The sequence below is a fragment of the Hyla sarda genome, chromosome 2, assembly GCF_029499605.1.
Source record: "Hyla sarda isolate aHylSar1 chromosome 2, aHylSar1.hap1, whole genome shotgun sequence".
In the NCBI taxonomy this organism is placed as follows: domain Eukaryota; kingdom Metazoa; phylum Chordata; class Amphibia; order Anura; family Hylidae; genus Hyla; species Hyla sarda.
The window spans coordinates 67,291,975-67,306,918 of record NC_079190.1 but is presented as its reverse complement, the minus strand read 5'-3'; the positions used below and the strand labels follow the sequence as shown (position 1 = coordinate 67,306,918).

At 42.6% G+C, this 14,944-nt stretch overlaps 1 protein-coding gene across 11 annotated transcripts in view; it reads left to right on the top strand.

Annotated features, from left to right (window-relative positions):
* The first annotated feature begins 1,073 nt into the window (after positions 1-1,073).
* Positions 1,074-14,944, top strand: part of STOML3 (stomatin like 3) — a 53,842-nt gene continuing 39,971 nt past the window's right edge. For 3 of the 11 annotated variants that reach the window (XM_056561964.1, XM_056561963.1, XM_056561962.1), the window contains exons 1-2: positions 1,338-1,424; positions 5,534-5,603. In XM_056561964.1, the coding sequence (XP_056417939.1) occupies positions 1,353-1,424; positions 5,534-5,603 (142 nt within the window). In that variant the 5' untranslated portion in view covers positions 1,338-1,352. Of the gene's footprint in view, positions 1,122-1,245; positions 1,430-1,956; positions 1,970-2,295; positions 2,434-5,428; positions 5,452-5,533; positions 5,604-6,259; positions 6,318-14,944 lie in introns of those variants that run through there. The other 8 variants (XM_056561971.1, XM_056561967.1, XM_056561965.1 and 5 more) reach the window with 8 other exon arrangements.

Below are 14,944 nucleotides of genomic sequence, written 5' to 3'. Positions count from 1 at the left end.
GATGTGTCCATGTTTTGAGCTCGAATGCCTCCAAGTGTACCTGTCACTTGAAATGTAAAGGAAGGAGAAAAAAACCTGACAAGCAACGGTCAAAAAGTATAATAAAGCAATTAAACTAATATATTGTTATTAGCCATACTGCACAGATCTTTCCAGATCAGCTGAGCTGTCTCCCTTGTAGCTGTGATGTCCCGTCACACTCTTTGAATGCAGTCTGTTCCCCCTTCTCATCCTCTCTGTCTAGGGAAATGCCAGTAAGGCTGCATTAACACTGCGGTCGGATCGTACGGCTGCCAGATCTGGTTAGGGGGATGGGAAAACCGTGCGCTCCTGTACCCCAGCCGGACCAGCGCCGAACTTCATTGAATTTAATGAGCCGACAGGAGTCAAACAGTGACTCCTGTCGGCTCATTTTTGCCCCGTATTTGGTTTTGTGACCGGACCTAAACCGTAGTTTACTGCGGTGTTAGGTCCGGTCACAAAACCGGATACGGGCCAGAAATGAGCCGACCGGAGTCACTGTTTGACACTCATTAGATTTTAAGGCAGAAGGAAGCCTTTCTCAGTCACAGTAGTTTCCGGAACAGGCTCACTGCTTTCTTATCTGAGAAAAGCTTCCAGCTGCCTTATAATCTAATGAGCAGTAATATGAGCTCCCCTTTTCATATTAATGGTCTCTCTGTGCAGACAAAAGTGGAGGGGGTAAGCAGGGACAGAGCAGCTGCAAGCCATATGGAGAGATCTGTGCCATATGGGTAGTAACATTATATCAGTAAGTTGCTTTATTATACTTTTTGACATCATAGGCTGGTTGTTTCCTTCACTGGACAATCCCTTTATGTCTCTGTATATAGATGTGTATTTTCTTTCTTGGTTATTAAATGTTTGTTAAACAATGGAAATGGTGTAACACAGTACAGTGGAGGAGAATGGAATTGGAAACATAGTAGGCTTATGTGCTGCGGTATCAGATCAATCCCCTAATGCTTCTGTGCATTGGTTCAGTCCACATTTAGCTGACAGTTGGGACAGTTCATTGAATCAGTCCATTATTGTAGGTAGTGACTGTAAATTGGTTTGGTCCCCAGTTAGCAGTCAGTTCATTGAATCGGTCCATTATTGTAGGTAGTAACTGTGCTTTGGTTTGGTCCACAGTTAGCTCACAGATGGTTGGGACGGATCATTGGATCAGTCCATTATTGTAGGTAGTGACTGTGCATTGGTTCGGTCCACAGTTAGCAGACAGACCGTTGGGACAGTTCATTGTATTGGTCCATTATTGTAGGTAGTGACTGTACATTGGTTCAGTCCACAGTTAGCCGACAGAAAGGTGGGACATAATCAACCTACATATGTCTTGTCCCATATGTATAATCAAAAATACAACACAAACAAAGCGGAACCGGAGCGAAACGTGTTGGAATGTGAGGTGTGGGGGGTCGGACACCGGAGTAGGGTACGCTACCAATTGTGGTTGGTATCATTGCATATGGTTACACATTGTCTAATTGTATTTACAATGGTCCAGTGCTGCTCATATGGCATCTATATTTTAGATTATGCATTTTTTGCACATTTGTTGTTTACATTTTGATGTTGTTTACATTTAGTATACATGACAAGAGATACCTTGGATATATCCCGTAGCAACCAATTGTTACCATCAAATATCGTTTACATATCTACTTGGTGTTCCCCCACCGCATGTTTTTAATATGTCTGTGTGTATCCATGTTTTTTAGGGGTGGGATTATTTATTGTTATTGTAGTACATATCGTATATCCAATAAAATCTCACATTGCTATATTATCTGTGTCGTATTTTTGATTATACATATGGGGTAAGACTTATGTAGGTTGATTATGTTGCAGTTTGTGTGCCTCTTTATTGACACTAATGTATTGGTGGTCTGACTTATGTCGGTGTTGTATAGAAAGTTGGGACAGATTATTGAATCGGTCCATTATTGTAGGATTGGGTTCACAGTTAGTGGACAGACAATTGGGACAGTTCATTGGATCAGTCCATTATTGTAGGTAGTGACTGTGCATTGGTTCGGTCCACAGTTGGCTGACAGACAGTTGGGACAGTTCATTGGATCAGTCCATTATTGTAGGTAGTGACTGTGCATTGGTTCAGTCCACAGTTAGCTGATAGACAGTTGGGACAGTTCATTGGATCAGTCCATTATTGTAGGTAGTGACTGTGCATTGGTTCAGTCCACAGTTAGCTGATAGACAGTTGGGACAGTTCATTGGATCAGTCCATTATTGTAGGTAGTGACTGTGCATTGGTTCAGTCCACAGTTAGCTGATAGACAGTTGGGACAGTTCATTGGATCAGTCCATTATTGTAGGTAGTGACTGTGCATTGGTTCGGTCCACAGTTGGCTGACAGACAGTTGGGACGGTTCATTGGATCAGTCTGTTACTGTAGGTAGTGAATGTATGGAGAGGGTTGTCATTCCCTTCTGACTGACCGATTTTAGATAAATTTTATAGGGTTGTGCATCTACCCCTATGTGTTATTATGTAAATTTGAGACAAATCTGTCAAGGCCATTCGCATTATTACAGAACATACACACAGACAAAATCCTTCCGAGTTATACGGTAGACCTCACTTCGTTCAGTCAAAAACAGCAAAAGAAAAAACTTCTATTCAGCAAAAATATTTTTTTAACATGTTATGTTTATAATTCGTTATGATGATACCCAATTATTTGTTATGTTTCATGAGATGTTGTGTTACCAAAAATCAGCAATTCTGACATTGGAAATGTTTTTTATTTATGGCACTTACCATGCAGGATTAACAACATATTGTAATAGTTTATTCATTTCTACAATGCTTTTTTTTTGTAGTTAAAATTTCTTTTTATTTGAAAAAAAAAATGTATTATTGGAGATTTTTTTAAATATTTTTAAAAGCTTTTTCTTAACCTTTTTTTTTAAACAGTTTTTAGTCTCCCCCCCCCCCCCAGGGACTTGTACAAGCCACTGACCATACACTGCAATACTAAAGTATTTAAGAGTACTGTCAGACAAGCAATCTATGAACATCCTGCCTGTCGAAAGCTATAATAGTGGACTTAAAGGGGTATTCTAGGAAAAACTTTTTTTTATATCACGTAGCTCCAGAAAGTTAAACAGATTTCTAAATTACTTCTATTATAATTATCAGCTGCTGAAGTTGAGTTGTTCTTTTCTGTCTGGCAACAGTGCTCTCTGCTGACATCTCTGCTTGTCTCGGGAACTGCACAGAGTAGAAGAGGTTTGCTATTGGGATTTGCTTCTACTCTGGACAGTTCCCGAGACAGGTGTCATCAGAGAGAACTTAGACAGAAAAGAACAACTCAACTTCAGCAGCTCATAAATACTGAAAGGATTAAGATTTTTTAATAATAGTAGTTTACAAGTCTGTTAAACTTTCTGTAGCCAGTTGATATATATATTAAAAAAAAAGTTCCTCCCCATCAATACATGATGTCACAAGGGGGCGGAGCCATGACGTCAAGATGCTTCGGCTCCTGTATCGCCCGTCATTACGCACAGAGAGAGTTTGCTCTGTGCAGTAATGACAGCGGGGTGCCACAGCCGAGATCGTGGAGGTCCCCAGCAGCGGGCCCCCCGCGATCAGACATCTTATCCGTATCCTTTGCATAGGGTATAAGATGTCAAGGGGTGGAGTACCCCTTTAAGAAGCTAGAATATATACCTTTTTTTTATTATCTTGTACATATAAAGAGATGTTCAGCTCCAGTAGGTTCCTCTAAAATGTAGCTTTTATTGAGGATTCATAAAACCATGCAAAGGGCCAGACATGACGGGGGAGATTTATCAAAACCTGTGTAAAGGAAGAGTGGTGCAGTTGTCAATAGCAACCAATCAGATTGCTTCTTTCATTTTTAACCCCTTAAGGACTGAGCAATTTCACATTTTTGCATTTTCGTTTTTTCCTCCTTGCCTTTAAAAAATCATAATCCTTTCAATTTTGCACCTACAAATCTGTATTATGGCTTATTTTTTGCACCACCAATTCTACTTTACAGTGACATCAGTCATTTTACCGAAAAATCCACAGCGAAACGGAAAAAAAATTCATTGTGCAACAAACTTGAAGAAAAAAGGGCATTTTGTAAATTTTGGGGGCTTCCGTTTCTACGCAGTACATTTTTCGGTAAAAATGACACCTTATCTTTATTCTGTAGGTCCATACGGTTAAAACGATACCCTACTTGTATAGGTTTGATTTTGTATTACTTCAGAAAAAAATCATAAATACATGCAGGAAAATGTATACGTTTAAAATTGTCATCTTCTGACCCCTATAACTTTTTATTTTTCTGTGTTCAGGGCGCTATGAGGGCTCATTTTTTGCGCCGTGATCTGAAGTTTTTAGCGGTACCATTTTTGTACTGATCGGACTTTTTGATCACTTTTTTTTCACTTTTTTGTGGTATAAAAAGTGATTTAAAAAAAATGCGCTATTTTGTACTTTGGAATTTTTTTGTGCGGACGCCATTGAACGTGCGGTTTTAAAAGCGGAATATTTTTATAATTTGGACATTTCCGCACGCGGTGATACCACATATGTGTATTTTTATTTACACTGTTTTATATTGTTACTAGGAAATGCCGGATGATTTAAACTTTTAATTCAGAAGGGAATACCTGAAAGGGTTAACTTTTTTTTAACACTTTTTTTTTTTTGCGAGCTCATAGCTCCTATAGGGACCTATGAGCTTGCAATGGCTGATTGCATACACAGATTGTTGCCTTGCCGTTGCATGGCAACAAGCTGTGTAATCGGCGGTTGATTGCTCCAGCCTGTAACTCAGGCATGGAGCAATCAATCAGAGCCGGGACGCCGACGGAAGAAGGTAGGGACCTTCTTCTCTCCGGGTAGCTGATCGGGGCATCGCAATTTTATCGCGAGGACCCCGATCAGCCGGGAAGCATTTACTTTCGATTCGGCGCTCAGCTTTGAGCGCTGCATCGGAAGGTTTAATAGCGCGTAGCCGAACGAACGCTATTAGAATGCTATTAGACCATCCCACTATGATGCCGGGACCCCGCATTATAGACAGGGACCGGACTTAGGACGTATTCATACGTCCTAAGTCCTTAAGGAGTTAAAGAGGCCTCTGACAAATGAAAGAAGCAATCTTTGCTATGATTGGTTGCTATGGGCAACTGCACCACTCTTCCTCTGCACAGGTTTGATAAATCTCCCCCGACATGTTTTGAGTGGCTCATTGGTTATGGGTAAGGGTGTGAACCCAAAACAGGTCAGCTGTCTGGCCCTATTCATGGATGTATGGTTTTATGAAGACTCAATAAAAGTTAGATTTCAGTGAAGGTGCTGGACATGTATTTGTAGGATTCCTTGAGAAGCTGGTCCCACCCATGGCCTGCCGGGGGCACAAGCGTGTCTCTCGTTGGCCTCCTGGTATGTTGTACTTTACTTGTATTTTACTATTTATAGAATAAGCATGGCATTGTTCAAAATATCACCTGTGTCATTTAAACAGGACACCATGGATATGAATATGGAGTCTCAACCTCCTGCACACAAGAGGCAGGAAAAAGAAGAAAATGTTGGTAAGTGCTGTCCACTGTTACCCTGATGACATCTCCAAAAGCAGTGGTCTTCAACCTGCGGGCCTCCAGATGTTGCAAAACTACAACTCCCAGCATGCCCGGACAGCCAACGGCTGTCCGGGCATGCTGGGAGTTGTAGTTTTGCAACATCTGGAGGTCCGCAGGTTGAAGACCTCTGTCCTACAGGTTTGCATATCCCCCTTCAGTGCTGTATCCCATTTCAAAAGCCATCCGGACCCAACATGATCGGGAGGTCTCATGATGACTTTAGGCAGATTTCGCAGGTAATTAGATACTTACAAGTTTCAAACCTCTAAAATGGGTTGTTACTTGTGACCATGAATAACAACCCATGTTAAAGAGGACCTTTGGCCTCCCCAGACATTTTTAATACCCCCTGATAGTCTAGAGGTTTTCTTATTTTGTTAATGCGCCACCTTTGTCCCCAAGAAGATTTTTGTACCCCATCTGACTGTGAGATGGACGTACCCTTCATTTTAGTACTGTGTGTGCGAGGGGCAGTGATTTATATAAGAAGCGTATACTGAATATGGTGCAGCTCCTATGTCTCCCCTCCTATCACTGCTGCAAAGTACAAATCTCTAATCCAACCTCCGGGTATAACCTTCTCCGTCTTATGTCTCCTCCCCCTCCAGACTGCAAAGAATTACCCTATCAAAGTCCAGAGCCCTCTTCAAGATATAACAGGATTCTGTGAGTAATATATTAGTTTTACGACTTCCACTTCCCTCTTCCAATATATTACTCTTAGAATCCTGTTATATATTCACAGGCTCTAGAACACTGAAGAGGGCTCTTGACTCCTTAAGGGTTAAAGAGTACATTTCACCAATTAAAGTTTTCTAAACTAACTCAGGTTATGTTCCCTAACTACTCCTAACACTCCTCCCACCCTCTAAAAAGCTGTGTATCTTACCTTTCTTCTTGCTCACAGAGTGCAGCCTCACAGTGGGTGTTTCCCAGCAGGCATGACATCACTGAAGCCTGCTGGGGGACCACTTCCACCCTCACATCATGATCCTCTATGCATGTTTCAGTCTGTGTAGCTTTCAGTGAGGCTCTGTGCATGATTCAGTGAGGCTCTTTACAGCTTTCAGTGAGGCTCTTTGCAGCTTTCAGTGAGGCTCTGTGCATGATTCAGTGAGGCTCTTTGCAGCTTTCAGTGAGGCTCTGTGCATGATTCAGTGAGGCTCTTTGCAGCTTTCAGTGAGGCTCTTTGCAGCTTTCAGTGAGGCTCTGTGCATGATTCAGTGAGGCTCTTTGCAGCTTTCAGTGAGCCTCTTTGCAGCTTTCAGTGAGACTCTTTGCAGCTTTCAGTGAGGCTCTTTGCAGCTTTCAGGGAGGCTCTGTGCAGCTGTCAATCAAGCTCAGAGCAGAGCAACACTTCCTGTGTTTGGTCTCCTGCGAGGCCAGGAGGAGACCAAACTCACTGTATTAATTGTGGCAGGGAACAGAACAGAGCCACCCATTGGCCGTTTTTCTATTGCATTTTAAACATATTTATGTTGATAATTTTAAAAGCAAGTGAATGGGAAAGTGTCTGCTAATTACACAAGTATCACTTTATTAAAAGTTTTATTTTGTGCCAGGTACTCTTTAATTCCAGGGGCATACCTATAGGGGGTACAGAGGTAGCAGTCGCACCGGGGCCCTGTTGCCTAGAGGGACTCCAAGGCAACTCTGCCCCAGTGTCATTGGCATATAGGTCCTGTTGCAGATTTAGCATCAAGGCCCAGAAGCTACAAGTTACCCCTCTGTGTGGAGGGTGAGGAGGTGTACACAGACAGTGAAGACAATACGCTGGTTTCTGATAACACACGATCAGTCCGTGCTGCACACACATCCACCTGGTGCCTGAAATCTCTGCCACTCACTTAGATAGCTATACCCAGAGGTGGGTTACTAGATATGTACTCAACAGCTGACATGACAGTAAGAAAAGCCCAGCAGCAGTGATAGGAGGGGAGACACAGGAGCAGCTCTGAGCACAGTATTACTCCGCTTATATAAATCACTGCCCCTTGCACACACAGTACTTATATGAAGGGTACGCCCATCTGACGGATTCACTGATGGGCAGGCATCAGGCATGAGAGGGCGTATTAATAAAATATAAACACTCCGTCACGGGGCACCCTAAGCTATCAGGAGATATTAAAGGGGTATTACATGAAAAGGAACAGGAACTGTACAGAGCAGGAGAGGTTTGCCATGGGGATTTGCTGCTATTCTGGACAGTTCCTGAGACAGACAGAGGTGTCAGCAGAGAGCACTGTGGTCAAACAGAAAAGAGCAAATCAACTTCAGCAGCTAATAAGTACTGGAAGGATTAAGATTTTTAATAGAAGTAATTTACAAATCTGTTTAACTTTTTGGAGCCAGTTGATAAGAAAGAAATTTTTTTTTTTTTTCATGGAATACCCCTTTAAAAAAAGGGAGGGATACTCGCATGACCATAATCATTGCTCAGTGCTTCATGCTTAAAGGAGATATCCAGTGGTGAAAAACGTATCCCGTATCCTAAGGATAGGGGATAAGTTTCAGATCGTGGCGGGTCCGACCGCTGGGGCCCCCTGCGATCTCCTGTACGGAGCCCCGACAGCCCGCGGGAAGGGGGCGTGTTGACCACCGCATGAAGGGGTGGCTGACACCTCCCTCAATACAACTCTATGGCAGGGCCGAAGCGCTGCCTTCGGCAATCTCCGGCTCTGCCATAGTGATGTATTTAGGGGGCGTGTCAGCCATCGATTCGTGCGGTGGTCGACACCCGCTATCTGGCCAGCGAGCCGGGGCCCCATACAGGAGATCGCGGGGGGCCCCAGCGGTCGGACCCCTCACAATCTGAAGCTTATGCCCTATCCTAGGATGGGGGATAAGTTTTTCACCACTGGACTACCCCTTTAATATTTAGTATCCTGCTTATTTGCGTAGCCAATAGAGCAGTGTTTTTCATACAGTGTGTCTCCAGCTGTTGCAAAACTACAACTCCCAGTATGCCTGTACAGCAATAGAGGACTAAAAGATAAGAAGATTGCAACTAAGAGAACATGTTTACTTTACAATACGTCAAAGTGCTATACAAACAAGTACTAGTAGTTTATAATAACTCACAGAGGGGACAGCAAACATTAAGCAAGAGATAAGTTGACTTTCTTGAAACTCAGGATTTCTGTGTTTCTAGGTGTTTGAGAATGTAAAGAATTTTCCGTATATAGAGGACATTGTGAACATAGCAGAAATAAATCTCATTGTTTACATTTTACATTTAGTTTGTTTTCATTTCCATAAATGTTATAAATACAGCATTGTACTATTTGGAATTAAAGTGTTAGGCCATCACTATTTGGTTAGTGGGGATCTGGCAACCGTTCCCTTGCCAAACAGCTGTTTGTCAGAACTGTGTCGGTCGCATATACAGAGGCCAAAGCCTGGAGCAGACAGCGCCATGCATTCTGTAGTGGCCTGCTGGGTTACTGCAACTCCGCTCCCATTGAAGTGAATGGTCTCCATTTTACCCCTGACAATACCAGTCAGGGAGGATATGTGTGTGTGGGTCACATTTTGGGAAAACAAGCAGATACAGATCTATCCCTCTACCAGGACATCAGTCAACACTGTAACTCGGATGGTTACTGGTGCCTGGATCATTGAATTTGGAAATTCTTAGGCCTAGTCATTTTATGAAGCCATGTGCGTATAGACTTAAAATGAACACGCACACATCTTATTATATTTTTAGTAGGCTTTGTGCATCTAAGGGCCCAGATTAAATTTTTAGCTACTAATATGAAATATGTATTTTTACAACACTTCCAACATTGCATGAAAAGGTTTATTATTGTAAAGTGCTGGGTGTCATTTTCATAATATCCTAATGTCATCAATTATCTCAATTTATTGGCTACTATGTAACAATTTCCAAGATTATCTCAGAACGGGATTAGTATATTATTTGTAGTAGCTGAGCTACGTATAATTCAGAGACATAGGATATGTTCAAATGGGCAAATGTAGTCAATGGTCTCCCATGGGAAATATAAAAAAAAATAAAATAAAAAAAAAGTATATGGTTAACAAGAAACTGCTGAAAAAAGAAACGTTAAAATAAGTAGTGACATCACTTTTAAAAGCAGTGCTGTTTGGAAGTTCGCACGTGTGGATTTTGCAGCTGATTTTGCTACATATAGTGGGGATCAAAAGTTTGGGCACCCCAGGGAAAAATTTGTATTAATGTGCATAAACAAGCCAAGGAAAGATACGGATTAGACATTAATTACAGATTAGACATTCTTATAACATGTCAACCAAAGTTCGATTTTATTTCCATCATTTACACTTTCAAAATAACAGAAAACAAAAAAATGGCGTCTGCAAAAGTTTGGGCACCCTGCAGAATTTATAGCATGCACTGCCCCCTTTGCAAAGCTGAGACCTGCCAGTGTCATGGATTGTTCTCAATCATCATCTGGGAAGACCAGGTGATGTAAATCTCAAAGGTTTTAAATGCCCAGTCTCATCTGACCTTTCCCCAACAATCAGCACCATGGGTTCTTCTAAGCAGTTGTCTAGAAATATGAAACTGAAAATAGTTGACGCTCACAAAGCTGGAGAGGGCTATAAGAAGATAGCAAAACGCTTTCAGATGTCAATATCCTCTGTTCGGAATGTAATTAAGAAATGGCAGTCATCAGGAACAGTGGAAGTTAAAGAAAGATCTGGAAGACCAAGAAAAATATCAGACAGAACAGCTTGCAGGATTGTGAGAAAAACTATTCAAAATCCACGTTTGACTGCACAATCCCTCCAGAAAGATCAGGCAGACACTGAATTTGTGGTACACTATACCACTATGAAGAGATACTTGTACAAATATGGTCTTCATGGAAGAGTCATCAGAAGAAAACCTCTTCTACGTTCTCACCACAAAAATCAGCATTTGAAATTTGCAAATGAACATATAGACAAGCCTGATGCATTTTGGAAACAAGTTCTGTGGACGCATGAGGTTAAAATTGAACTTTTTGGCCAGAATGAGCAAAGGTACGTTTGGAGAAGAAGGGGAACATAATTTAATGAAAGGAACCTCTGTCCAACTGTTAAGCATGGGGGTGGATCAATCATGCTTTGGAGTTGTATTGCAGCCAGTGGCACAGGGAACATCTCACCAGTAGAAGGAAAATGGATTCAATAAAATGTCAGCAAATTTTGGATGCTAACTTGATGCCATTTGTGAAAAAGCTGAAGTTAAAGAGAGGATGGCTTCTACAAATGGATAATGATCCTAAACACACCTCGAAATCCACAGGGGATTACATCAAGAGGCGTAAACTGAAGGTTTTGCCATGAACTTCACAATCTCCTGACCTTAACATAATTAAAAATCTATGGATAGACCTTAAAAGAGCAGTGTGTGACAGACAGCCCAGAAATCTCAAAGAACTTGAAGACTTTTGTAAGGAAGAATGGGCAAAGATACCTCAAAAAAGAATTGAAAGACTCTTGGCTGGCAACAAAAAGTGTTTACAAGCTGTGATACTTGCCAAAGGGGGCAGTACAAGATATTAACTCTGCAGGGTGCCCAAACTTTTGCATTTGATTCTTTAACTTTATGACATCTCTCCAAATCCTCTCTCCTCCTCAATCTTGCATCTGATGGGGAAGGCAATCTTTTCTCCGTTGGTTTTCTTGCAATCATTTATTAATACACATGCAGAAAATGAAAACAATAAAGCAAACATCCGTTGCGTATTGGGTTATACCCCTTTCTCAAGGATGATACGAATGGTACATCTCCTACTGCTCTATATACTCTGCTTCCCCACCTTAACAGGAAATGATACTTGCTCCATTCTGGCTGCATTATTTATGTCCAATCTACCTATACTGGGGAGATTTGTCCATCAGCCCAAAACCCTAATTTTCTGGTTTTGCCCACAGCAACCATTTACAGCTCAGCTTTCATATCTTAAAGGGGTACTCCAGTGAAATTTTTTTTTTTTTTTAAATCAACTGGTGCCAGAAAGTTAAACTGATTTGTAAATTACTTCTATTTAAACATCTTAACCCTTCCAGTACTTATCAGCTGCTGTATGCTCTAGAGCAGTGGTCTTCAACCTACGGACCTCCAGATGTTGCAGGCCTTTGGCCTTTCTACACAGTACATTTTTCGGTAAAAGTGACACCTTATCATTATTCTGTAGGTCCATACGATTAAAATGGTACCCTACTTTTGTAGGTTTGATTTTGTCGTACTTCTGGAAAAAAATCATAACTACATGCAGGAAAATGTATACGTTTAAAATTGTCATCTTCTGACCCCTATAACTTTCAAATTTTTCTGCGTATGGGGCGGTATGAGGGCTAATTTTTTGTGCCGTGATCTGACGTTTTTAGCGGTACCGTTTTTGCATTGATAGGACATATTGATAATTTTTACATGATATAAAAAGTGACCAAAAATGCACTATTTTGGACTTTGGAATTTTTTCTGCGCGTACGCCATTAACTGTGCGGTTTAATTAACGATATATTTTTATAATTCGGACATTTCCGCACGTGGCGATACCACATATCTTTATTTTTATTTACACTGTTTTTTTTTAATGGGGTGATTCAAACTTTTAATAGGGGAGGGGTTAAATGATCTTTATTCTCTTTTTTTTCACCTTTTTTTTCTTTTTTTGCAATGTTATAGCTCCCATAGGGACCTATAACACTGCACACACTGATCTTTTACATTGTTCAATGGTTTCTCATAGGAAACCATTGATCAATGATTCTGCCGCTTGACTGCTCATGCCTGGATCTCAGGCACTGAGCAGTCATTCGGCGATCGGACAGCATGGAGGCAGGTAGGGACCCTCCGGCTGTCCTGTAAGCTGATCAGGATGTCGTGATTTCGCCACGGCGATCCCGAACAGCTCTCTGAGCTAACCGGCATGATTTTACTTTCACTTTAGACGCTGCGTTCAACTTTGAACGCCGTGTCTAAAGGGTTAATAGCGCGCTTCACCGCGATCAATTCCGCGCGCTATTAGCCACGGGTCCCGGCCGTTGTTATGGAACGGGAGCGGACTCATAGCGTACTGGTATGTCATGGGTCCTTATGGGGTTAAGGACCAAGCTCATTTTAACCTTAAGGACCAGGCCAATTTTATTTTTGCGTTTTCGGTTTTTCCTCCTCGCCTTCTAAAATCCATAACTCTTTTATATTTCCATCTACAGACCCATATAAGGACTTATTTTATTTATTATTTTTTTTTTTTTGCGTGACCAATTGTTCTTTTTAATGAAACCTCTCATTTTACCATAAAATGTACGGTGAAAATACAATTTTTATTTTTATTGGGGGAGGGGATTTTTACATTTTTCAACTTTTTTTTACACTTTTTATGTCCCCATAGGGGACTACCTATAGCAATCATTTGATTGCTAATACTGTTCAGTGCTATGCATAGGACACATAGCACCGATCAGTATTATCGGTGATCTTTTGCTCTGGTCTGCTCAATCTCAGACCAGAGCAGAAGACCCCGGGAGACGGCCGGAGCCAGGTGAGGGGACCTCCGTCCGCCATGCTGGATGATCGGATCGCCACGGCAGCGCTGCGGGCGATCCGATCATCCATTCGAAGTTCCGCACTGCTGCAGATGCCGTGATCTGTATTGATCATGGCATCGGAGGGGTTAATGGCGGACATCGGCGCGATCGCGGATGTCAGCCATTACCGGCGGGTCCCCGGCTGCTGCTAGCAGCCGGAACCTGCCGTGTATGACGCGAGCACCATTCTGATGCTCGTGGTCATACACAGGGCGTAAATATATGTCCTGGTGTGCAAAGTACCTCCAAACCAGGACGTACATTTACGTCCGTGGTCGTTAATGGATTAATGAGCTCTGTTAAAGTGAAAACTGAGCTGTGATTGGTTGCTATGGGAAAAAAAACAGACAATTAGGGTTTCAGGTTGATGGATAAATATGGGCTACTTATTTGTGTGATACATCCACACAACAAGATATTATAATTTTGAGGTGGGGGGTTATGGAATAGAAGGGTACAGGCTCCAGGGCTCATGAGTCTGCTTAGAGGTATTAGATTTTGTAGAAGAAACTAAGCTGACAGGTTGAGCAAGACATGAAGAGATTGTAGATATTTACTATCAACAACAGAGTTGTTACGCCGAGCGCTCTGGGTCACCGCTCCTCCCTGGAGCGCTTGCAGTGTTTACTTGCTCGCAGCGCTCCGGTCAGACCCGCTGACCGGGAGCACTGCGATAGTGTCCTTAGCAGGGATGAAATCCGCGATGTGGGACGCGCCCGCTCGCGGTTCGCATCCCAGCCTGCTTACCAGACCCGTTCCCCATCTGTACAGTCCCGGCGAGCGCGCGCCGGCTCTCTGCGATTTAAAGGGCCAGTGCGCCGCTGATTGGCGCCCGGCCCAAATTAGTGAAATCACCTGTGCACTGCTCTATATCACCTCACTTCCCCTTCCCTGTATTGCCGGATCTTGTTGCCATTGTGCCAGTGAAAGCATTCCTTGTATGTCCCAAGCCATTGTTCCAGACCTCCTGCCGTTGCCCCTGACTACGATCCTTGCTGCCTGTCCTGACCTTCTGCTATGTCCGACCTTGCTCTTGCCTAATCCCTTGTACCGCGCCTATCTCAAGCAGTCAGTCGGGGTTGAGTCGCTATCGAGGTGGAACGACCTGGGGGTTACCTGCCGCAGCAAGTCCATCCCGCTTTGCTGTGGGCTCTAGTGAATACCAGTAACCCCTTAGACTCCGTTCCCCTGGTACAGCCAACGTCATCACCCCACTGACACAGAGGATCCACCTCCAGCATCCGGCAGTCACGCCCCCTTCCCATAGACTTTCGTTGAGGGGGCGGGCCTGAACACGGAAGCCCGCACGCAGCATTCGGAACAATACATTTCCGGACGCTGGGGAGCGGAGCTTCCGAAGCAAGGCAGCGGAGTACCCCTTTAAGACCGTTAGTGAGGAAAAGTTGACCAGTTGCCCATAGCAACCAATCAGATTGTTTCTTTTATTTTTCAGAGGCCTTTTAAAAAAATGAAAGAGGCAATCTGATTGGTTGCTATGGGCAACTGGTCGAATTTTCCTCTGCACAATTTTTGACGAATCTCCCCCTATATGTGTTCTTGGGTGTTCAAGAGGACATGTGGTTTTCATGATAATATTGAGTTTTATTACAATGCTGACCATGAGGGAAATATGGATATTTAAAGGGGTTATCCATTTATTTTTTTTTTTTAAATGTCGAAGTCCAAATGCATGAAAATAACAAACTAACTGATACTTACTT